The sequence below is a fragment of the Nannobrachium achirus genome (assembly GCF_963921795.1).
Source record: "Nannobrachium achirus genome assembly, chromosome: 16".
In the NCBI taxonomy this organism is placed as follows: domain Eukaryota; kingdom Metazoa; phylum Chordata; class Actinopteri; order Myctophiformes; family Myctophidae; genus Nannobrachium; species Nannobrachium achirus.
Genome location: NC_137823.1, coordinates 9,210,985 through 9,235,586, shown reverse-complemented (window position 1 = coordinate 9,235,586; position 24,602 = coordinate 9,210,985). Strand labels below are relative to the sequence as shown.

Below are 24,602 nucleotides of genomic sequence, written 5' to 3'. Positions count from 1 at the left end.
AGATGATAAATATAAAACGAAAGGTTTTGTACATACAAGGTTTCCACCTGACAACGACAATATGCGATAAATATAAGGTGCTGGGAGTGAAAATTATAATGTAGGGGTGCCTCGGATTAAATAAATATTTATGGGGTGCCCTGAGGTGAGACAAAAAAAAGTTTGGGAACCCCTGCCCTAGGGGACATTTCTTTCATACTGTACATACAGTAACTGATGTTAAAATATACAATGACGACAAAACTCAACATTTTATTGTGAAAGTAAAAATACAGTATTGGCATCAAAATATTGTTTAAGTACCAAAAGCAAATATTCATTATGAGTAGTGTCCCAATTCACAAGGTTTTTTCAAATTTGTCAAAAGTTTAGAAACCTTTGAAAATAACTCAATATTTATAAGCTCACAAAATGACGTACCGTGATATGACGTGAGCTTGTAGATTGACCATTTTTCACTATTTTTGAAATAGGACTCAAGTGGTTCATATTTTCCTCCCAAACACTGTTATCTACATACACAAAATCTAAAAGTTGTATTTATTTACACCTCTATTCACACATTTTTACATTTGATCACTATCAAAGCAAAAAAAACACCATCAAAAATCACATACAAAATAAATACATTATGATTTTTACAGCTCTGAAATACCTGACCGTGTTCTTATTGATAGCAGTAATGGCAAGCTGACAGGATGTAATGTCTTGATATAAAAATAGATTAAATCTTCCCCATTGACTTGAACGGGGAAAATTCTAATTTGCAAAGTGTGACTCGCATCACGGCAACCACACTTGCAATTTCCCAGAATTGCATCTTTCTAGTTCTATGTTCTATGTGTTCTATTGTAGATCATGTGCTTGGAGCTCAGCTATTTTTGGTGCTTAATACCACACTGAACTAAGCATAATCAAGTGAATACTGGAGATGTGGCGTAACGGCAAGGATTTCTACACAGAGAGGGCAATTCTAAGATGCTGCATTCAAGTTCAGGAGAGTTTGGACAAGGCAATTCATTCTCTTGAATGCTGCCTTTGGGTATGGCATGGAAAGGGGGGGGGGCATTTTGCATTTCTTTCACCATAGTAAAAACTGCATTCATGGTCTGGAGAGGGCGCTTATCATAGACGGGTAAAAGGACAGGGGCTCAAGCCCCCTTTGATGTCTATGTGTGCACGTGCCTGGGTGGCGTCATAAACCAGCGTCTAAACCAAGTGATGTGTCATGTAGACCAGTGGTTCTCAACATGTGGGCCGGGACCCCCATGGGGGTCCCCAGATGATTAACTTAATGTGCAACATTGTTTTCTCACTCAACAGTAAACAAACCAACATACAGTTAAGTGTATAAAGCAGTGCTACTCAACCCGCGGCCCGCGGGCCGCATGCGGCCCTTTCCGCATGTCTGTGCGGCCCGTCATGATCATGCCAAAAAAAATATGATTTTTCTAAGCCTGTCAAAGTTAACGCGAAACGCAAAACGAGGTGATGTTTGACCCTCGGTGCACTCCGTAGTTAGGGATAAGAGTCAGGAAGCGAATGCAGTAGCAGTGCAGAGATGCAGGCGGCTACACTAGAGCTACAGTACAACGAGACAGTCAGACAGACAAATATGCGGAGATTTTGCAGCAGACAACCACAGTCGGGCTCACTGGAGCGGAGACGCATGACGGTCGTGCGATATGAACGGCCGCAAATCCCGCGATCGTCATGTTTCAGTCTATTAATGAAGACCTAGCCCTTGTCTCCGCTGCTTGTCTCTCCCTCCGCGACTCCGCCAGTCAGCTCCGACTATAACTCTATGGCACCGACAGTCCAAGCATTCCAACAGATCGCGCTGCAGCCAAGGAACTATGCTTATTAACACAAATCTCCTCCAACGAGCTGTTGTGTTTTACAAAGCTCAAAGCATCAAACTGTTTTACAAGTACAGTGCATCTGAGGGGGAGTTGAACTGTACATGAGTTATTTTTTCCATACAATAACTCTCTTCACCAAAAATAGCCGATCTACAAGCTCACAATGCATCTTGTGGTGAGCTTGTAGATCGGCTATGTCCCCCAAGAATAGGGATGCTGGGGTTTGAGTGATTGAATAATAAGTATAAACGTTTATTTATTTTAAATCTGTCCTATTAATGAAAAGGAGTGTTAGTGGCATGAGAAAACATACCTTTACATTGCCAAAGTTCACTAGCTTTGCATACCCAGACACAGGGGAGGTTACAAAAAGGTTGAACCAGAACTGTTCATTTTCACATCACATTTTGTGAATAAAGCCTAATTTGATAAAAAAATTCAAATGTCATCAATTTCATCATTCCATCCATGACAATCTTTTGGTTCAATGAGGTTTGGCCTGGCTTATGGAAATGTGGCTGTTTTCTGTGCGTTTCCTTAATTATTAGACTGTGTACTGTACAAAATCAATGTAAACGTCCAAAATAGGACCGTCATTTTTAGCTTGCGGCCCTTTGGACTTTTGGTATTTTGCTGAGTGGCCCCTGAGCCATCTCAAGTTGAGTAGCCCTGGTATAAAGGGTATCTGCACATTTCTAAAGTGACAATTTAAAGGAGTAGTTCACCCCCAAAATGACTTTTTTTATATTGATTAGTCACGCCATGGAGACTAGAGTTCAATAATATTTTTTGTTTTTTGTCGCATTCCTAAGACAAAAATGTGATAACAATAAATTTACCCCCATTCGTTCCGGATGGTGACCCGTTTCTAAACGGGTCACCATCTGGAATCAATGGGGGTAAATTTACTTGAATTACATTTTTGTCTTAGGAATGCGACAAAAACCAAAAAATATTATTGAACTCTAGTCTCCATGGCGTGACTAATCAAAAGAAAAAAAGTCATTTTGGGGGTGAACTACTCCTTTAAGGACTTTTTAATACCTCTAAAATGACAAATTAAACATTGGCCAAATGGTAATATATTAGAGGCAGAAATCTGCGTTGTGAGCATGTAGATCTGCTATTTTCACAATAGAACCGTGTTATACAAAATGTAATTCCTCAACTTTTAGTGCTCGTCAGGGTGGGGGGGTCCCCAGTTAAAATATGATTCTGTCGGGGGTCGCGGCCTGAAAAGGTTGAGGACCACTGATGCAGACCAGTGGTCCATCATGAAGACCAGTGGTCAGGGACGTGCTGTGCCCCTGATTCAGCCCGGGAAAAAGAGTCGGAGAGGCCTTCATTGCGCGCTATAGAGAGAGATCTCTCTCTGTGCGCTATAGAGAGAGATCTCTCTCTATAGCGCTGCTGCTACTCAAAGATTTGCCATTGCATGACAAGTGACAAGCCAGTGGGCCAATTACTGTACATGAGTTATATTTCGTCGTTGTCGGGTGGAAACCTTGTATGTCCAAAACCGTTTGTTTTGTATTTATCATTTTAAAAATGATTTAAACCAGTGAAAACAGCCGATCTGCTGTTTTCACTACTACTACGGCCTTGTATGATGAAGCAGGGCTTTGCTTCGCGAAAAAAATCTACAAATTTGAAACTTGGAGATACAAGGTTTCTGCCCGACAGTGACGATGTACTTTGTTGGCCGCCCAGCCCCCAAAATGGAACGAAGGCCGACATTTTATTTTAATTTATTTTTCCTGGACCGGCCGGGAATGAACCGACCGTTCGGGAGTTGTCCCGCTTTTCCCAATGGCCAGCATGTCCCTGCCAGTGGTCCACCATGCAGACCGGTGGTCTATCATGCAGACCGGTGGTCTATCATGCAGACCGGTGGTTTATCACGCTGTGCTGTCGGGCGCCGCCTGCAGGCTCAGCTTGTGGTTGTGCATCAGGCTGTTGTTGGTGAAGCGGGAGTCCAGGGCGAGGGAGGAGGACGGAGCCGCTCGGCTCTTCCTCCGCCTCCCAGAGGAGCAGATTAGGTAGAACACCTCCACCACGTTGAGCAGCAGGGACACGCCTATAGAAACAACCAGGAACTGGATTAATCATTCAGCTTTCATACTGATAGAACAGGGAGACGCCTGGAAACAACCATCACACTGGTTTAATCATTCAGCTTTAGGGCGGATTCACACTGCAGTCTCGGGTATGCGTTCTCGAGGCTACTTGGCAGATGTTTTGATAGTGTGAAGCATGCGTACTGTCCTCAGAAACTCTGGCCCCGAGACCACCTCCGGAGGTAGGCTAGAGTCCGCATGATGCGTCCGTGAGAACGGGCGCTGCAATGTGAAGCTACTGTTCCATAATCAAGGAAGTGGTGTCGCTTCTGCTGGGATGAAAATAACAAGGATTGATCCGCAACATCACTATTAAGATATCAAGGGTGCAACAGTGACGTTACTGTTATACGATGATTACAGACGGCGTTACATTGTGATGTTTCAAAGACAGTCAGAACATACTGCTTTGGTTGTGTATTGTGGTTCCGTTATTGTTACAACTCAAGATAACGTCAGGAACACTGTAAAACTTTAATATTCGCTCTAAATTCTGACAAGATACTCTTCTTCTGTGACATGACGTTTTATACTTCCAAAAGCCCCATAGTCAACAGCGCCCCCGGGAGGCACACACATACAATTACAGTTGAATGAAGTGTACTCCAGGGAGTCCAGGCACAGAAGAACTTTGGCCAATGTGAATGCTGGTCAGCGGGGACCAGGCAACTGTTTTCGGGAACAGTTCAAATCAATCGGATTGCAGTGTGAATCCGCCCTTAGAAACCACCATCAAACTGTTTTATACTGTGTGGACACACATGCTGTCACAGGGATTGATACTATAAGGAAGGGGTCAGCAACCTTTTTTAAATGAAGTGCCATGTTTTTAGTTTCTAGATGGTCAGTGCCATGTGAACATTAGGCTATGTTTAATGACTTTAGTTAATAAAATACTCCCAACATGAACTTGATTTGAATATAGCCTTTGTTTCCTTCTTTTGAAATATCTTATTTCACGTCAGGATGTCGCTATAATGATTATTAGACTCACCCACCTATATCTCCCAGTCACCAGTTTCAATCATTCAGCTTTTATACTGTGGACACTAGGGGTGTAACAATACATTTTAATAGCGATTCAATACATATCACGATACATGGTTGACGATACGATACATGGACGATATTGGTTCATTCATGGCGATACGATATGATTCGATTTAATGATTTAAAACCGATATAGTAACTATTTAGCAAAGAAATTAAATCTGTGTGAAAGGTGTGGATAGTGCAGGTTTTTAAGGGAAACATGTATTATTATGGATATAAATAAGTAAACAGTGATTATCTGCCAAATACATGGACACTGTATATTGACAACTCTGCACCTTGACATGAACCCAGAGATTACACACATTTATCAATAGACCAGTGTAGCTATATGGAAAGGAAAAGTAATTAAACCCCTCCTTTTAATGTTCTTCTTAAAAATACTAAATACAATGCACAAGTAGGTAGTATCAATACAATCGATTCTTTGCACTGCCGATTCGATACGATACAAAATAAAACGATACGATTCGATTTTAGCTGTTTTCATTTCGATATACTTCGACTTTTTAAGTTAAAAACGATATTTCAATACAGTTACTATATCGTTACACCCCTAGTGGACACACATGATGCTGTCTGGGGTTGACACTACTAACTTAGGCTAGATTTAGACTGCGGTCAAATCTAGCCTAAATCTGATTTATTTCTCAAATCCAATCATTTGGCCCGACTGTTCACACTGCATTTTCAAGTGACACAGATCTGATCTCTGTGTTCAGACTGATTTAAACAACTTCAACCCAAAGCCGCCCTGCGTCGACATATCTGCTTTGGTTACTGTGGTAATGACATAGGCGTCATGACTGGTGTTCATAGACGTTCAGGTGTTTAGACAGATATCTGGTGCTGTGTTCATAGACGTTCAGGTGTTTAGACAGATATCTGGTGTTGTGTTAGACGTGCATAGACGGTTGTTGTGTCTCCTCTCAAATGAGCACTTTCCCAGTCGGGAAACCTGAAAGCAAACTCCACCTAGTCGGGGGCCTAAGGGAGATGACATGGTAATCTCTTTAATTAGTCTAAAAGCGCAACGTTTTGCACAGATGTAGCCCAGGGTATGCTCTAATGATTTAGCTAGGGCGCCCGAGTCGGCGACCTTCGGGGTCGGCACAGCGGCCAAATCAAGTTGGGCTCCCATCAACTTTCTATACAGGAGGAAAATACCCAGAAAAACACTTTTATTCTGGGTATTTAAGTTGGATGTGAGGGGTCTAACTAGGGGTTTGTCATAATGCTGAATCCATTGCAAGCATTTGTTTTGCACAAAAAACATTCCTTGGGCTACAAATGGCCCTAGAAAACGATGGTTTAGTGATGAAAAGTGATGAGTCATCACTTTTCAGAGTTTTTGGGGTGTTTTCTGGAGCTGTGGCGACCCCGAAGGTCGCCGACTCGGGCGCCCTAGCTAAATCATTAGAGCATGCCCTGAGCTACATCTGTGCAAAATTTCGCGCTTTTAGACTGATTAGCGCGAAATATCCTTAAGGCCCCCGACTAACCTGCCCTGAATGTTTTATTTACCTGCCAGGGGCAGGTGGACAACAAAACATTTTACTTTGAAATGTTTTGTAGTTTTGTATAACTTATTAAAACTTACATGCCACAACGAGCATGAAAATGATGAAGATGGTTTTTTCGGTGGGTCGGGACATGAAGCACTCCACGGTGAAGGGACAGGGCGCCCGCGAACATTCGATCCTAGGGGGAGGGGGGAAACAGTTTAGTCAAAAAAAATCCATTTAATCCATTAGCAAACATTATAATCCATAATCAATTTAAATAACAATAATCAATATTGAGTTGTCAAATGTCTTTCCAGTTTTTTTTTCATAGCAAAAATAGCCGATCTACAAGCTCACAATTTGTCACATTATGACATGTTTTGAGCGAGATGACAGATTTATTTTCAATGTGAGATTGTAGATAAAACTATTGAATAGGGCTTAATGAAACTAATCATTTTAGATTATTTTTGCATTAATTCGTACACACGCACACGCACCCATGCACCCACCCACACACACACACGCACCCACCCACACACACACACGCACCCACCCACACACACACACACACACACACACACACACACACACACACACACACACACACACACACACAGAGAAAGTATAAATATATACTGTAAATTGTGCGTCTTGATTATTAGATGTATCTACATAGTAACCGATGGAATACTTGTTAATAAAACAATGTGTAGTTACAGGCCTTCAGTGGGTCCATGATGAAAAAAAAAAGCCCTAGAATTATTTAAAGCTTTAACTATAGAAAAATAGCAGATCTACAAGCTCACAGCGAGGCGAGTTTGTAGTCTTTCTTTGAATATATATTTTAAAAAGTGAACATTTGTAACTCAATATTTGCTTCTGGGGGTGGGCCCTTGAACAACATATTTTTAGATGGGGGTCCACGGCCATATAATTCTGGGGGTCCTTGAACCACTGGCATAGAAAAATCCTAGAAGGATTTAGAAGACATTTATCGAATCATTTATATTCAAAGACTTGCACAAACGTTCATGATTTTTTCTAAAATCTGCAGATCTACAAGCTTGCAGCTTGCTATTTGTTAATAGTTAAAGCATAAAATAATGGTTAAAGTGGTTCAAATCTAAAGTGGCACAGATGTGCGTTCAGGTCTAAATGGATTCATGCAAATTAATATAATATACAGTATAGTATAATGTATATATTAATAATAATAAAAGGAATAATTGTTAAATATTCCTTTTAATCAGTGTGTAGGTGCAGGCCTACCGTGGGTCCATGATGAAGCCGTACAGATAGTACTGTCCTACGATGAAGGCTACTTCTAGGATGATCCTGAAGAATATGGTGGCCATGTAGCTGCCTAGCAGGTCACCTTAAACACAGGACACACAATGATACTAAACACCTATAGCTAAACAGGATACACAATGATTCTAAACACCCCTGTAAACACATGAACCACACATGAGGGACAACTAATAGTTATTTACATTTTAGTCAGAATATATTATTATAACAATATCAGTTTAGGAATGTGAAACGTTTTGAACAGCTGACCGGACAGGCGGCAGAACTTATCTAGTGCTACTACCAAGGTGTTCAAAGCTGTTCTTCTAAGCCTGGTTGTATTTTAAGCTCAGACATTCTTTTAGTTTAGGAAGGGAGTCCACATATAGTATAATTGGTTGTGGCAAACAGGGCAGGAAGCATTTCATGAAGGCCATGGCCGTCGTTGCCCCTCAGTTTGGCCTTGTGCTCCTCAAACCATGACCTGAGGCCACAGTGGCCTTAATGCCCCAGCTGACTGTATGACTTTCTCCTCTGTCTCTGTCTGGTCAATATGTAGACAGTAAACACCAGTGCCTCTTTCTTTCAATATTACCTGGCTGCTAATCCAGGATCCAGTTTGGCTTCTCAAAGTAAGCCAGGAAATCAGTAAATCTGACCCCCGATCTGTACTCATAAGGTCCAGGAAGTTGTGATGCGTTTTTTGTCACACAGGAGTCTCAAACAAGGTTGTAAATACGATTTATTTGTGACATTACTTATTTTCACGTGTGATTACTTGTATGTTCACTCTTTTTGGCTGTGTACGATAGGTTTCTTTCAAATACTGGCCACCGCCTTGACGGTCCTACCTTTGATCTTGACGTGCCCGGTCACGTCCGAGTATTTGGGAGGTTTGATGAAGTCGTCTCCAGACTGCGCCTCCATGCGCTCCCTGACTTTGTTCTCCTTGTGGATGACGTGCATGACGTGGCCCAGGTACACCAGGGTGGGCGTGGACACGAAGATGATCTGCAGCACCCAGAAGCGGATGTGGGAGATGGGGAAGGCGTGGTCGTAGCACACGTTCTTACAGCCGGGCTGCTTGGTGTTGCAGATCATGTTGGACTGCTCGTCGCCCCACACCTGTTCAGGGACGCGCAGAGACAATTTACAATTTAGGCATTTACCAGACGTTTTAATCCAGAGCGATTTACGACAAGCAGGTAATACGTTGATATAATAAGCAAGATAATATGTCAGTAGACTACACATCAACAACAATATAACGAATGCATAGGAATATCAATCTCGAAAAACAATAACGTAGGTAGACCACGCACCTAATCAGTAAAAGAAAAAAAAAACTTTTCTAAAACCTAAAAATGCTATCTAGCTTCATGTATGGTCATCGAGGGAAGGGGAGTGTTACAGAAAGTGCTATGGGCTAAGTTGTTTAGTTTAGTTTAGTTTAGTTTATTTGATCATCTCATACATTCATTGTTACAGGTGATCAAAAGGAATAGGCAGAAGCTGAAAGCTTGTGAATGCCTATCCTACGTATTCATGAATTAAGACATTGATTAGTTATAAGTGTGTTCAGATTTGTTTTCCATCATAAAAAGAAAAAAACGAAAGAAAGAAAAAAGGAAGAAAGAAAAAGAGAGAAAAAAAATACAAGAGAAAAAACAAGAATGTATATGGAGTCTGAAGAGGTGAGTCTTCAGGCCACGGTGGCAGCTAGGGCGTGAGTCTGTAGTTCTAAGTGCGACAGGGAGTTTATTCCACAGTTTGGGGGCCAGGAGGGAGAAGAGTCTAGGACGAGAGGATTTTTGTCCGGGGATTTTTAGCAGCATCACCGTGTAAGCTGATCTGAGTGATCGGGTGGTGTGGTAGGGGAATGTTAGAGAGGCAGAGGCTGAAATTTCGAAAACGGCCTTTTGGTGAAAATATTGAAAATGGCAAATCTCCATCTCCGCGTTGCAGCGCGATGCTTTGTGAGCTTGGAGGTTGGCTGTTTTTGGTACTTGATACCACACTGAACTAAGCATAATCAAGGGAATACTGGAGATGTGGCGTAACGGCATGGATTTCTACACTGGGAGGGCAATTCTCTCAACATAAGATGCTGCGTTCAAGTTCAGGAGAGTTTGGACAAGGCAATTTTCTTGAATGCTGCCTTCAGGTATGGCATGGAAAGAGGGGCATTTGCATTTCTTTCACCATAGTAAAAACTGCATTCAAGGTCCTGGAGAGGGCACTTTTTTACAGGCGGATAAAAGGGCAGGGGCTCAAGCCCCCTTTGATGTCTATGTTGGATAAAAGGGCAGGGGCTCAAGCCCCCTTTGATGTCTATGTGTGCACATGCCTGCGCCTGTTAACCACAGTACAGTTATGTACAACTGTTCACGTTGTACATAACTGTACAACGTGTACCTCCGTCGCCCCAGTCTGTATGACGGGAGCATTTGCAAATCGCACGAGTCAACAGTCTGGCCACGCAAGACTCAGAGATGATTAACTTAATGTGCAGCATTGTTTTCTCACTCAACAGTGAACAAAACAACATAACGTTTATTTGCATAGAGGGTATCTGCATATTTGTAAAGCGACAATTTAAGGACTTTTTAATAGCTCTAAAATGACAAATTAAACATTGGCCAAATTGTCAAATATTAGAGGCAGAAATTTTGAAAATGAGCATGTAGGCTATTTAATTTTCACAATAGAACCGTGTCATACAAAATGTAATTCCTCAACTCTTAGTGCTCATAGGATGGGTTAACCAATTTTAACCAGTTAAAATTGGTTGTCACAGCCTGAAAAGCTTGAGGGCCACTGGTCTAAAGCAGGGGGTTTAAACAGCAGCGATAGACAGACCTTCTCAGCTCCAGCTCCCAGCACCATGATCCTGAAGATGAAGAGAACAGAGAGCCACACCTTCCCCACCACCGTGGAATGAGTCTGGACCTTGTCTAGCAGAGAGGACAGGAACCCCCACTCCCCCATCTGTTAAATAAAACACACATTAATGTAAAACCACCGTGGAATGAGTCTGGACCTTATCTAGCAGAGAAGACAGGAAGCCCCAATCCCCCATATGTTAAACACATTAATAATAATAACATTATTAATCTGTCGAGGTGCCAACTTGTGTCTTGTGCACAGGTTGGCCATATGGCCTACTTGCGCAAGCAGAGAACGCCTTGAGGTGCGCTCACCACTGGCATCAACACTGACATCACCAGACCGTGTCAAATATGCCTTATGGAGGTCCAGGCATGACCATGCCGCTATATTTGCCCAAATCCACCTCACGTTTGATTTGGTAATTCAAATAGAGAAGGCATGTGTCTGCTTCTCTGAAGACAGATTGTAACTCATGAATCAGTTATTCTCTTCAAGATATCTTGCAAACTGTTCGTAGATTATTTTGGATATACTTTGGCGATGGAACTAAGAATTGAAAAAAATGTGTCAGTTGTCAACGTGGTGAGTTTAAAATCTTCTTTGCTAACCCCTAGTTTTCCGTATAGTCTTGTACTCTTCACCATACTGCCAAGAAGGGGCGAACAGTTCTTTCACCATTGATGTGGCTGTAGTTATGTATTTTACATGTAGAATGTAGCTAGATATCGTAAACACATGTAGAATGTGTGAGCCTAACCCTCTGTGTTGAAAAGGACATTCAATGAGCTACTGTGGTGAAACAGCAACGTGTATGTGTAGTACCTCTGCTTTGCCACAAGATGGGGCGCTTTCCTAACATTCCATGTGATTCCAGGTGGCATTAGGATGTCAGAGATACTGTACTACTTAGTATAACATACATTCTTGTGGTTTAAATCCTTTTAGTATAGACCTTGTATCAGTGAAATGTACTGTCCTGTACTTTTTTCCCTTATATGCAAACTTCTAATAAAGTATCCAACCAATCAATCAATCAGTCAGTCAGTCAGTCAGTCAGTCAGTCAGTCAGTCAGTCAGTCAGTCAGTCAGTCAATCAATCAATCCACACAGTGGCCTTGATGTACCCACACACTGCCCCAAGCTGGGGCTAGGGATGGTACAATATGAAAATGTCATCACGATTATTGTGACCAAAGAAATCACGATTTACGATACTGTCGCAATACTAAAAATTATCCTGGGTTGGAACATTTGCCAAAAAATTGCCGATCTACAAGTTTGTGAGCTTGTAGATCGGCAATTTTTTGGCAAAGACATTTGATAGGGAGTGAAAAAAAGACTGTATCAAGTACATATATTATAAGTACCTTTTACCAATTATAGATGGTTTAAATGGTACCGGATATGCAGCTCGGCAAATAAAAGGTGAATTGATCCAAGTGCATGACGGAGGACGATATCACGATGAATGAAATCTCCACGATACGATTATCGTGAGTGTTTTTTTTTTTTTTTATCACGATAAACGATAATATCGCTTATCGTCCCATCCCTAGTTGGAGCAATGTGTCGGTTCAATTAACTGACACATTGGTGGTGCGTTCAGTAGGGGTGCCACGGTTCAGTCAGCCCACGGTTCGGTTCGTATCTCGGTTTTTGGCTCACGGTTTCGGTGCGGTTTCGGTACAGTAAAAATGTAAAATTAAAAAATAAAGAATCCAAAATGTTCAGTTAATTTTAAAGATGGGGTGCAATCATTTGTTTCCCCCCTAAAACATGATAATCAGTTATCAGTCATAATTATATTAGGAGGAAGATTTTCTCAAAAAAAAAGTCTACAGAAAGAGTTAAAATTATGTTTTTATCTGGCCACACCCAAAAAAAAAGAAAGACGTTTGGTTAATTCGGTATGGGCTGTTCGGTTCGGTACAGGGCCATTCGGTATACCGGTTCGGTTCAGTATTGTGGCACACCTAGCGTTCAGTTGGGGCCCCAAAGGATTTCCCCAAGCGTTCCCATTTCTCCTATACCCTCTCTATCATCAATACATCTGTTGTAGTCTTTTTGAGATCCTTAATTCCCTCCCCTCCCCATCCTCTACAGAGTCCAGTGCAGCAGCGTCAAATCAGAAAAAGCTAAGGTATGGCAGCAAGACACCAGTCATTTTGCCATACCTTAGCAACAGGCATGATTACAGTCCATTTTATTATTTCCCCCTGTTTTGATTGAAGACTTTATTAGAAGTTTGCATAGGAAAAGGTACAGTTTCATGACGGTACAGTTCACTGGTACAAGGTCTACTAAAAGGAGATCCATGAAAAGACTAAGCTTATTTCCACTGGAAACCATTGAAGTATCTCATATAACATTGAATGACAGACAAATAGAACACATGCAGTACTATGCAGTAGATTAAAGAAAAACAAAAAAGAAGACAGTAAGTCTAAACAAACAGTATATACAAAGAAGGGGCAGGGGAGGGTAGGGTTGGGCTAGGTTCATTTCAGCCAAGGTATGGCAGCTGCCATAGCTTGCCATACCCAATTGACACCTCTGGTCCAGTGACTGTGATTAGGTCAGGGGTTTTCAATCCTTTTAGCCTCTGGGTACCTTGGAAATACCTTTTTTTATTATTACACCCTGTAAATCAGGGATCTTCAACGTTTTCAGGCCAAGGACCCCTTAGTTGAGAGAGAGATGAAGCAGGGACCCCCAGAACATGTTAATAGATTCCATATAGTTTCATTGTTTGACAGCACAATCATCATTGTATTTTGGGTTCATGTCAATTTGTGTTATTCAAATATTTAACCACTTGAAACGTCAATAGTTAATAAACTTGATCTTTCACTCTGTACTTAGTCTGCTCTTTTTCCCCTCTACACCAAAGCTTTTTGCAGAAAATAGATACAAGCTCACAACGCCTCGCAGCACGAGGCTGTGTGAGCTTGTAGATCTGATATTTTTGGCTAAAGTTCTCAGAATATGGACGCTAGGGTTGAAGTAGTTCATATAAAAAAGGAGAAAAAGGTTTCTATCACACAAAGATTTGGAGGACCCCCTGTAGTAACTCTGAGGACCTCCTAGGGGTCCTGGACCCCCTGTTGAAGACCCCTGCTGTAAATAACTTTTTCATCCACGGCACCCCTGAATTACACTAGCCATGTTTCCATAAACGTATTCGAATTAGGGAAGCGAATGATCAGAAATGCGTATTAAGACAAAGCGAATTTAGCCTGTTTCCATTAAACTGATGAAATGCCATTCTTGGGAGATCCTTGGGAGAACACAGTGAAAATCAGATCTGTTTGACTAAAGCATAGTGAAGTGATAATGGTGAATTCCATGGTGAATTATCAGATTATTCTGTGTCACCCCTCGACTGCCATCACGACACCCTAGGGTGCCACGACACCCACTTTGAGGAACCCTGGACTATAGGGCCTCATCAGAGGCCTGCACACTCCAGGAGGGTTGGTATTAGGCCAGGGCTGAGCGTTTTGTACAAATTAGTCAGTTGTCAATATATTTAGTAAGATAAAAAGATGCATTATTTACATATTTCACAGATGGTTATGAAAAATATATCAATTTACTTTAAAATGAGATGTTCTTCCTGCCCAGGCATTTGACCTTTGTGCCCTCAAAGAATGTACAGCCCCCAAATGTAAAGTGGCCGTCACCTTAAAATATTTACTTGAGTAAATCTACAAAAGGTTTTCAAAAATAGACAATCTACAAGCTCACAACAACAACACGATGCTACACTGTCTCTCTCCATTTAATGAATGTGTACACTTCGTTTGTAAGTCACTCTGTATAAGAGTGTCTGATAAATGAACTTCAGTAAATACTTATACTTTCCACCACTGGGTGGTGCTATGGTGTCGTATAGAGCACGTTGGCTCACTAGAAAAACTCTGATACTAAACATTAAAGAGGCCATAATGACATTTTAACTATTACAACCTAGCTAAACTATGCTTTATTTCATGTAAAAAACATTGTTATGTTTTAGTTTTAGTTTAATAAAAATAAAAATAACAACAGTTAAAAATACAAGGATATATTTACGCTGGGTAAATGCAGAGGATACATTTACCGTATGAGCAAATTTCCAGGGACAAAATTGGCCTAAAGAGTAGTGATTTCATTATTACTATGTATTATTCTTAATTATACATAATTTATGCTATTTATCGTTAAATATTAAATCTCATATCATTTCTAAACACAAAAATAATACTAATCAAAATACAAAAGAAAATCCATTTCTTTGAAATTACAATAACAATGCAGCTAAAAAGATACCTAAATGCTCAAATAAACATAATATGCTATATTCTATTATATGTTTTATATTGCATGTAAACGAGGTACAGTAAATGACCAATATGTATTATTACCTTTTAATTAGAAGCTTGTGGTCACAGCTGAGGCGTACGTGAAGCGTTGTGTGTGGCAGTGCTGAGCACCTGCAGAACCTTGAACCTTGAAGCTGAGGTTACACAACTTTCTGTGACCGTGTGAGAGAGCTCACGTTGCGCTGACATCTGGGCTGTTTTGATGTGTTTACCGCTCATGTCTGACAAGTTAATGTTTGACACCCAGATGGACAAAGTACTGAAATACAGTCAAAGTATACTGAAATAACACAATACTTCAGTCAAAGTATACTGAAATAACACATACTTCAGTCAAAGTATACTGAAATAACACATACTTCAGTCAAAGTATACTGAAATAACACATACTTCAGTCAAAGTATACTGAAATAACACAATACTTCTGTCAATCACAATCTACTTTATTGTCACATTGATCAGTGTTTCTCAACCTATTGGTCGGGAGGGGGGGGGGGGGGGGGGGGGGGGGGGGTCCCCACATAATTTTTGGGGGTTCCCAGATTAGCTTCATGTGTTTTCTCACTCAACAGTAAACAAACCAGCATAAAGTTTAAGTGTATAGAGGGTATCTGGACATTTCTAAACGTGACAATTTAAGGACTTTTTAATACCTCTAAAATGACAAGTTAAACATTGGCCAAATTGTGAGCATGTAGATCTGCTTTTTTCACAATCCCAGTTTGTAGTGTAACCTCCACAATTTGTAGTTTTCATGGAAAAGATACTGCTGGTCAAATACTCAACTCTGAGTGACAGTTGCCCAGTTATTATACTATTTTACATGGTTAAACTACTTTTAAAAGCAGGTAGCTTTTAAAAAATATTTAAAGCAGTCAAAAGTATAAATTGCAAAGTACATGAGATGTGAGCTTGTAGATCTGCTATCTAAGTTACGTGTTGTGACATCTGGGCTGTTTTGGCATACGTGTCTCCTTCCTGTTATGACTGATCGGGTGTGTGTGCGTGATGATGATGCATAAAGTTAATGATCACTATCTGATAACACAGTATTGATCAGGGAGGGACAGGGTGGTACCAGGATATTGCTGTCATCCAAGGCGAGGCCAAAGTAGGCCTAACTGTAAAACACATTTATAACATTATTGAAGCCATTTGAATATTCGATTATTATTTATTATGGATTGTGCCTGACTATGATATGAAATATTGTATTTTATTTTGGGTCTTGTGTTGCCTAATTATTGCTGCTATTAATCAGGGCCGGATCTAGACCTAAATGCCCTGTCTGCCCCACCAAACGTGATGGCATGCAAAAATCTAAAATTTCAAAAAATATTAAACTATTTGAAATGTTATGCTACAACTAGGTGATGGATAGATAAACTGATAAGATATTAGAGAGAGAGAGAGAGAGAGAGAGAGAGAGAGAGAGAGAGAGAGAGATAGGCGCAAGACCTGTTGTTTGTATTGTGTGTTATAGGTATAAGTGTGCAAAAATGCTTAGTTGTCTATACATTTTGGGTGTTTTAGGGGGTTTGTCCCCCCATTTCTTTTCCGCCCATGCTGCTTCGCGGCATGGGCTGGAGGTGAACCCCCTATCATTTCTTCCTGCCCCACCTAGTGCTAAAGGCTAGATCCGGCCCTGCTATTAATGATGATGATCAGATCACGGTGATGTGATTCGCTAGAGAGGGTGACTTTAAGGGTGTTGTCTTTGTGACGAGGGACAGGTGACCTGGAGCGGCAGGGCAAACACATTTTCAACCACATAGGACATGATAGATCAAGCCTTATACGAACCCTTTTTATTTTATTTCGAACGAAAGTCGAGCTGTCTACATTTCTTTATGTTACTAAATGACCTGAAAGGAGTTAACAAATGTGCGTGCGTTGTCAATTCCGAAGCCGCTCTTACAACATCAATGCAATTTAAATGCATACTGTGGTACAGGGCATAATAGAACCAGGTTATACCAAATGTAATGTAGCGCTGTAATATTGGATCATTCCGTCCTTGACAATAAGCTATCCTACTGTTTGAATGCTGTACAGACGCACACATGGAGCAAAAATAATGATAGAAAAAAATACAAAGGTATTTTTTTTAAACTTCGAATTTCGACTTTCTCTGGTGAAGTCGTCTCAGTCGACTTGTCGACTTTTTCGTTAATGCCCTACTGTAGTATGAAACTTTTTTTCCCCTTCTAAATCTTTATCCCACGATTTTTGGAACCCATTCATGCATTTCACCCGGTGTCAATTGCCCAAGGCTAAGCTGTAATCCTGGGTGCTACACTCCCTCTGCCAACTTGGGGACAGCAACAGACTGACCTCATGCTTCCTTCATTGTTTGTGTTTGGCAGACAGGAAGATCTTTGGACTACTAGTGTCAAAAGTGTCCCTAACTGCTCCTGAGTTGTTGCCTGTGTGTGTGTGTGTGTGTGTGTGTGTGTGTGTGTGTGTGTGTGTGTGTGTGTGTGTGTGTGTGTGTGTGTGTGTGTGTGTGTGTGTGTGTGTGTGTGTGTGTGACTGCATGTCTCCCAGCTGTGGAGCATTCTGTCTCTCTCTCTTTGAAGAGTGTTCTCTAACATTACAGCTACCACCCCTGATGACATTGTTGTTAATGAAACCCATAGGGAGGTGATTTTCATCCCCAAGTTCGGCTGTGCCTTTGATTACAGCTTAGAGGAAGCCTCCTAACCAAAGTGCTAAAATATCATCAGCTACAGATGTAAACTTTTAGTTTTCATCTTTGGCATGTGCACAAGCTGGTTTTGAGGGCCTTTCAAATGGCCCGCCTCTCCAAAAGGAGGGTTTCCTTCATCCATGATTGCTGTCTGCTGTGTCAACTCTACTGTATGTAACAATGTTCTGCCTTAGACTGAGGCTCTTTGTAACCAGCTGCGTTCCTATAACCTCGCCCACCAGGCTTTCTGAGAGAAAGCCTGGTGTTCGTTCACAACTGGCCGTTTGGTTTCCGCCTAAAACGCGGAAACCATTAGAAGAAGCGGCGTCGCTTTGATTTGGTTCCCTCCGTTTGTTTCCCCAATCTCTATTAAAATGCTCGAGTAGCCTAGTGTAGTCTTTCCAGTCGCTACGAGTTGGACTAAAAGATGCATATACCAAACAAATTTTTCAAAAGCAAAACTACTCCGCATCAAGAACTTTATTAGGTAGGCCCTAAAAGTATGTCCTTGAGGGCAGGGGAATTATTTTGGGTTAAAACTCTTTCCGGTGGATAGTTCCGGACAAATTGTAGTCCTTTGAGTACTACAACATGACGTGTTGTGGTTTCCGCTCCAGACCGGTTACAAGCCCGAAAAGTGAAGTGATCCCAGACTAGCGTTCCTATAGTCCTATAGTGTTCCTATAGCAGGGGTTTTCAAAGTGGGTGACGGGGCACCCTGGGGTGTTGTGATGGCAGTCCAGGGGTGCCGTAAGATAATTTGATAATATTTGGAATATATTTGGACACTTGAAAAAAATATTTAGTATCATTTTAAACTTGAAGTACAAAGTTATTTTCAGTCAGTTCTAACCAAAATGGCAATTATCTCAACGTTTTCCTCACAACATAATCACTAAAATATCGTTACTGTCGGGCAGAAACCTTGTATCTCCAAGTTTCAAATGTGTACGTCTTTTGGTAAAGCAAAGCCCTGCTTCATCATAGAAGACTGTCTACGAGGCCTTCAAGTACTTCTGTTTAGGTTGTACTTCTGTTTAGCACCACCAGGCCAGTGGTTCTCAACCTTTTCAGGCCGTGACCCCCCAAAATAATCCCATTATAACTGGGGACCCCCCACCCTGACGAGCAACCTGAAGTACAGTTGTAAACACAGTTCTATTGCGAAAATAGCTGATCTACATGCTCACAAAGCCTCGCATTGAGTGAGAAAACAATGTTAATCATCTGGGTACCCCCCAAAATAATTTGGAGACGTGCCCAATATATTGCATGAATATATTAAATGCATTTACATAAATAAACAATGAGGAGGTATACATGGTTTTTCTATGTGCCATGCGGGAGGACATGTTTAAAATGTATCAACAGCCAGTGGCGTCAGTTCAGAAAAAGCTAAGGTATGGCAACATGACTGATGTCTTGCACGCGCGCGAAGACACCAGTCATGTTGCCATAGCAACAGGCATGACATTTTTTTTTTAAGAAGTACATTTTATCTTTTTCCCTGTTTCTACGGTTTCTTGGGCTGGATATTGCAGCCTGGAATGGTTGTTCAAGTGCAACTAAACTTGGCATGTTAGTAAACGTGCCACAATTAATTTTTTTATTTTTATCCCACGATTTTGCAACCCATTTTTCACCCAGTGCCAATTGCCTATGTAATCCTGGGCTCTGCTCTCCCTCTGCCGCGCCTAGGGAGACAACGGACTGACCTCATGCTTCCTTCAATGCATGAGTAGTCCAAGTTGTTTCTTTTCACCTGACAGGGGGGATTTCCCCGGGATGGACGTAGCGCGTGGAAGGAACACGCTATTCCAACCAGTTCCTTTCCCCTCCATCAAGCGCCCCGGCTGGCCAGGGGGAGGCATTATTGAGACCAGGATTACTGCATGTTTTTGTGAGGGTATCAACCCTAGGAGACATGGGGAGAACATGCAAACTCCACACAGAACGTGCCACAATTAACAATAATGCATTGCACCTGTGCAGCTGACCTGCGGAACCTGGGAATATACCATTTTGTCAAGATGGGGAGAATAAAAGTGTGGAGAATATAATTATAATACCTTGTTAAAGTGACCATTTTGTTAAATTTTGCATTTGTCGTTATTTTACTGTAATTTAACAACATAATAACCAGCACAGATGGAAAAAGAGATATTCATGGATTTATATTTAAAAGTAGCTTTTATTTTCTCCCTGGACCCAGGGTATGGCAGCTGCATACCACTGCCATACCCAATTGACGCCCCTGTCAACAGCTTGTGTAAATGGACTCTGATCATCTTCATATAATCATAACTGACGTGTGGGCGTCCATAACTCCATGTGATCAATGTTTTATCTTATCAGGATGTGTGACTGACTACTGTACATTCCTTAGAAGGGTACTGTACATTCCTTAGAAGGGTGCTTCAGAGAAACCCCTGATTAAAATGACTACAACACTCACAGACAGTCAGACAGACAGACAGACAGACAAGTCTTGACTCATCACACAAATAAGCTACAACTAAACTGTTTCAACCCACGTCCAACACGTCCTTGTGAAAAAAACAGCAGATCGACAAGCATATGAAACACGACACATCGACTCATCATGAGATCTGCTATTATGTTGGCTATTTAAAAAAAAAAAAAAAACGTTATTAAAATAGCAGTTTAACCGGTTGGATCATCATAATCATGGGATCATCATAGCTACACATTGACATATTGCTTGCACAGATTGACCCAGCAGTTTTGGAGATATGACTCTCTGCCGGTGTCAGCAAGTACGTTTGGCATCGGGACAGCTTTTTTCATTAGACCAGGGGTCTTCAACATTTTCAGGCCAAGGACCCCTTAGTTGAGAAATAGATGAAACAGGGACTCCCACAACCGTGTCATAGATTCCATATTATAGTTTCATCGTTTGACAGCACAATCATCAGTGTATTTTGGATTAATGTCAATTTGTGTTTTCAGATATTTAACCACTTGAACCGTCAATATACTTCTCCCCTCTACAACAAACCTCGAAAATAGCCGATCTACACAAGCTTGTAGATCGGCAATTTTTGGCTTAAGTTCTCAGACTCTGGTTTGGAATCTGGCTAAAAGGGAGATATTCTTTTATTTATTTATTTTTCTATCACACAAAGAATTGGAGGACCCCCTGTAGTAACTCTGAGGACCCCCTAATCCCTGTTGAAGACCCTTGCATTAGATGGTGGGCCAGAACATAATCAATGGTTAATTTAATGACTAGAACTTTCTTTGAAGGTAAAGGTTGTGTGTACACACTGGTAGAACTGTGTGTGTGTGTGTGTGTGTGTGTGTGTGTGTGTGTGTGTGTGTGTGTGTGTGTGTGTGTGTGTGTGTGTGTGTGTGTGTGTGTGTGTGTGTGTGTGTGTGTGTGTGTGTGTGTGTGAACTTTTATATCTTTGGCAGCCTAGGGCAGGCCTCTCCAAAAGGAGGCCAAACAGTTAGCAAGGTATTGCTCAATGTCAGCCATTATAGGAAGCTGCTCAATTTGGAGGAGGCGTTGTTTCCTTTAAACAATTTATTTCCACTGTGTCTGACAAGTATGTCAACTATACTGTATTTACAGTAACAATGCTCTGCCGTTTAGGCTCTTTGTAACTGACTGTTCTTTCATATTGTCTGACTGCACTGTCATTGTTTATGACCTTACGAGGCATCCTTGTACTTCTGTTCATGTGGTCATAAATAAACATTTTGTGTGATGTAATCAAATGTCACTTAGGTGCAGATAGAAATGCGTGGGGTGATACTCATGTTGTGCTGCAGGCCTCATGGTGAATGTGGTACAAAGAGGACATTTAGTTCATTACAAAGTTTCCTTTGGAACGGAGATAAACCAGCTCTCTCCTAGCAGGCCAGAGGAGCTCAAGGTCTCTTCTTACACTTGGAGAACAGGCACCCAGGCATGAGCAGAGCATGTTAGAGAGGCAGGGGCTGACATTTCTAAAAGGGCCTTTTGGTGAAAATATAGAAAATAGCAGACCTCACAATCGCGCTGCGGTCGAGGTCGGCTTGGAGGTCGGCTATTTTCGGTGCTTGAAACCACACTGAACTAAGCATAATCAAGTCAATACTGGAGATGTGCTGTAACGGCATGGATTTCTACACAGAGAGGGCAATTCTTTCAACATAAAGATTCTGCATTCAAGTTTAGGAGATTTTGGACAAAGAAATTACCTTCAGGTATGGCATGGAAAGAGGGGCATTTGCATTTCTTTCACCATAGTAAAAACAACATTCATGGTCTGGAGAGAGAGGGCACTTTTTACAGACAGATAAAGAGGCAGGGGCTCAAGCCCCCTTTGATGTCTATGTGTGCACGTACGTGCCTGAAGGAGAGAAACTGTGTGAAACAGCTTTCTGTTATTCTCTCTGAACAGTGATAAAGACATTCTTCAGCTGAAGGTAAATTATCGTCGTTGTCGGATGAAAACCTTGTATGTCCAAAACCGTTCGTTTTGCATTTATCATTTTAAAAATGATTTAAACTAGTGAAAACAGCCGATCTACAAGCACACAACGCCTCGCGGTGCGAGGCGTTGTGTGCTTGTAGATCTGCTGTTTTCACTTCTTTTGTGTGACGGCCTTGTATGATGAAGCAGGGCTTTACTTTGCGAAAGAACGTACAAATTTGAAACTTGGAGATACGAGGTTTCCGCCAGACAACGACGTTATCTATTTGGACATTATAGCCCAGGGGTCCTCAAACTTTACAAATTCAAAGAATCCCAGTTTGATAACTATTCCAAACTATCAGTAATGTAGCTGGGGACCCCCTTTGAAGCCCTTCAGGGACCCCTGAGGGTCCCCATACCACTTTGAGTATCACTACTAGCCTATGTAAACTATAAACTACTGTAAACTATTATTTACTAGAGAATTTGCCAGGCCAGTTATCATCGTAGGCGGGCCAGTTGTGGCCCGCGGGCCGCCTGTTGCCCAACAATGCAGTGACGTCTTACACAGCAGCAGCGAGCTGAATAAACGGCTCTGACACTAAATTACCTCTTCTGTGATCTGGGACATTTTAACACCTCTCCCAGAATGCATTGCTAGAAACCAATGCACACAGTTTAAACATTTAGGCCTAGAATTATTTAATGCTTTAGCTATTGAAAAATAGCAGATGTACAAGCTCACAGCGAGCTTGTAGATTTGCTATTTTTGAAAAATCGTGGTCCCTGCATGGAACAACATATTTTGAGATGTGGGGGTCTGCGGCCAAATACATGTAATTTTGGGGGTCCTTGACATGAAAAGGTTTGAGAACCACTGATTTAGAAGAAGGATTTAGAAGACATTTATAGAAGCGGGTCACAAAGATTCAAAGACGATTGTGAGCTTGTATATCTGCTATTTTTCAATAGTTTAAAGCATAAAATATTGGTGAAAGTGGTTAAAATATAAAGTGACACAGATTTGCATTCCGGTCTAAATGTCTTTTAAAAGAACGGTGAATCTACAAGCTAGAAAGTAAATATCTGACCACTGTGCCAGCCATCCAAACCCCAGGCTGGAACACTTATTAGAAAGTTAACACTGAAGTTCCTTATCTCATAAAAGAAATGATAAAAATGCAGCTATTAATTCACATTCAGCCTTTATGAAAGTGAAGCTCACAACTTGTCTTGTATTTTCACTGTTTGAAAAAGGCCTTATAGTTGTTAATTCATAAAAGCACGTTGTTCCTTTTCACTACTGTAATACTGTACCTTACCTGAAGATATTACCCAAACTGGTCCATTTGGTTCATTTTACACTCATGAGGTCTAATCAATACTAAATTACCAGTAAGACTCCCTAATCGGGAGATAAGCGACCGTTGGTCGCTTATCTCCACAAATAGGCCAAAAGTTTGTTTTACCAATTATCAAGACATACGGGCAGTTGACAGTTTGACATGGTTACTCATTGAAGTTGAATCTCCATATATGAAGATAACCTACGCATCACACTAAGTCTGACCTCCCCAGCCCATATTTGGGCATGAGCAACTTATGTCTCCATATATGGAGATATGATGACATCACACAGTCCTCAGCCGATGATGTGGCGTGATGTCATACAATACACAAACGAGCCCTACAGTATAAAGGGGCAATTCTTGCCAGGAAAGAAGCATTTCTTCGACTCAGACCTTATCGCCAGGGTTGGCTTATAGCAGCTGTCGGTAGGACCATATATGGATTCTGTTAGTGTGGATCTCCTAACAGGGCATCATCTGGGATACAATCCCTTTTATGCCCATATATGGAGATCCCTAACAGAATCCCTTTCATGCCCATATATGGAGATCCCTAACAGAATCCCTTTTATGCCCATATATGGAAATCCCTAACAGCATCCCTTTTATGCCCATATATGGAGATCACTAACAGCTAACAGAATCCCTTTTAGGCCCATATATGGAGATCCCTAACAGAATCCCTTTTATGCCCATATATGGAGATCCCTAACAGAATCCCTTTTATGCCCATATATGGAGATCCCTAACAGAATCCCTTTTATGCCCATATATGGAGATCCCTAACAGAATCCTTTTATGCCCATATATGGAGATCCCTAACAGAATCCCTTTTATGCCCATATATGGAGATCCCTAACAGAATCCCTTGTATGCCCATATATGGAGATCCCTAACAGAATCCCTTTTATGCCCATATATGGAGATCCCTAACAGAATCCCTTTTATGCCCATATATTATGGAGAAATCCCTGCTCTGAGTATCTGACATCAGTGTGATGTCACCTGTTTATGCCCATATATGGAGATCCCTGCTCTGCGTATCTGGTTGCTATGG

At 41.3% G+C, this 24,602-nt stretch overlaps 1 protein-coding gene across 1 annotated transcript; it reads right to left on the bottom strand.

Moving 5' to 3' along the window:
* Positions 1-237: 237 nt before the first annotated feature.
* Positions 238-15,244, bottom strand: LOC308301296 (gap junction Cx32.2 protein-like). Its single transcript, XM_080745224.1, has 6 exons — positions 15,126-15,244; positions 10,690-10,818; positions 8,682-8,955; positions 7,810-7,915; positions 6,633-6,733; positions 238-3,939 (listed from the first exon to the last, which is right to left on the bottom strand). Exons 2-6 carry the CDS (start codon positions 10,816-10,818, stop codon positions 3,761-3,763), a joined length of 789 nt encoding a protein of 262 aa, XP_080601350.1. The 5' UTR covers positions 15,126-15,244; the 3' UTR covers positions 238-3,760.
* Between the last annotated feature and the right edge of the window lie 9,358 nt (positions 15,245-24,602).